Raw genomic sequence first — 1,516 nt, 5'->3', positions numbered from 1 at the left:
CAACTTGAATACCCTCATTGGACACCACGTGCCCCAAGAACCCCACTAAACTGAGCCAAAACTCACACTTGGAGAATTTTGCATAAAGCTGCTCCTCCCTCAAGCGCTGCAATACAACTCTCAAATGCTCAGCTTTCTCCTCCTAACTATGCAAGTACACCAGAATATCACCAATGAAAACAATCACAAACGAGTCGAGATAAGGCTGAAACATGTTGTTCATCTAATGAATGAACGTTGTTGGGGCATTGGTCAGCCCAAAAGACATCACAAAGAACTCACAATGACCATATCGGGTCCTAAAAGTTTTCTTAAGAATGTCCGAGTCCCTAATCTTCAACTGGTAATACCCTGACCTAAGATCAGTCTTGGAGAACACTCTCGCTCCCTGAAGCTGGTCAATAAATCATTAATACGAGGCAAATTCTACTTGTTCTTGATTGTGACTTTGTTCAACTGCCTATAATCAATGCACATTCTCATAGTGCCATCATTCTTCTTCCTGAATAGAACAGACATACCCCAAGGTGACACACTAGGACGAATGAACCCCTTATCAAGGAGCTCTTAAAGTTACTCATTCAATTCCTTTAAATCCTCCGGTGCCATACAATACGGTGGAATAGAAATGGGCTGAGTGCCCGGCACCAAATCAATACCGAAGTCAATATCCCTATCAAGCGGCATGCCCGACAAGTCTGTAAGAAATACATCCAGAAAATCACGGACCACTGGAACTGAATCAATAGTGGAAGCCTCTGCACTAACATCCCTCACAAAGGCCAAATAAGACAAGCAACCCTTCTCAACCATGCGTTGAGCCTTGAAGTACGAAATCACCCTTCCAGGCACACAATCTATGGAACCACTCCACTCAACCCTCGAATATCCCATCATGGCTAAGGCCACAGTCTTAGCGTGACAATCTAGAACAGCATGACATGGAGATAGTCAATCCATACCCAATATCACGTCGAAGTCAACCATACTGAGCAACAACAAAACCACTCTGGTCTCCAAACCCCAAATAGACACTACACATGGCTGATACACGTGATCTACAACAATAATATCACCTACAGTAGTAGAAACATGAACAGATATAACTAAAGACTCCCTGGGCATATCCAGAAAATGAGCAAAATATGATGAAACATATGAATATGTGGAACCATGGTCAAATAATACGGAGGCATCTCTATGACAAACTGAAACAATACCTATGATCACCACATCTGAAGCCATAGTATCTGGTCTAGATGGGAATGCATAGAAACGGGCTTGACCACTCCCTGATCGACCTCCCCCTCTAGGGTGACATCTGGCTAATTGACCCCTACCCCTAGCTGGCTAGGCGGGTGGTGAAGTAACTGGAGTTGAAGTCGATGGCTGACCCCTCTGCTAAGATGAACCCTAATGACGACGAGGACACTACCTCCACATATGCCCAAACTCTCTATACTCAAAACAACTCCCTAGTTCGGGGGCAGGGACTAATGGGAACCCTTTGCACCTG

At 44.5% G+C, this 1,516-nt stretch overlaps 1 protein-coding gene across 1 annotated transcript; it reads right to left on the bottom strand.

Moving 5' to 3' along the window:
• Window positions 1-573: 573 nt before the first annotated feature.
• On the bottom strand, window positions 574-1,245 carry LOC138875750 (uncharacterized). Its single transcript, XM_070154614.1, has 2 exons — window positions 1,077-1,245; window positions 574-926 (listed from the first exon to the last, which is right to left on the bottom strand). Exons 1-2 carry the CDS (start codon window positions 1,243-1,245, stop codon window positions 574-576), a joined length of 522 nt encoding a protein of 173 aa, XP_070010715.1.
• Between the last annotated feature and the right edge of the window lie 271 nt (window positions 1,246-1,516).

Source organism: Nicotiana sylvestris, chromosome 8 (genome assembly GCF_000393655.2).
Source record: "Nicotiana sylvestris chromosome 8, ASM39365v2, whole genome shotgun sequence".
NCBI classification, from domain to species: Eukaryota; Viridiplantae; Streptophyta; class Magnoliopsida; order Solanales; family Solanaceae; genus Nicotiana; species Nicotiana sylvestris.
This window is presented reverse-complemented; position numbering and strand designations above follow the sequence as displayed.

Excerpts from the sequence above, each read along its gene's own strand:
- LOC138875750 (XM_070154614.1), bottom strand. The coding sequence starts at position 1,245 with ATGGCTTCAGATGTGGTGATCATAGGTATTGTTTCAGTTTGTCATAGA. Across the intron at positions 927-1,076 it reads TCATGTTTCTACTACTGTAG|ATTGTCACGCTAAGACTGTG; the intron begins GTGATATTATTG and ends ATGCTGTTCTAG.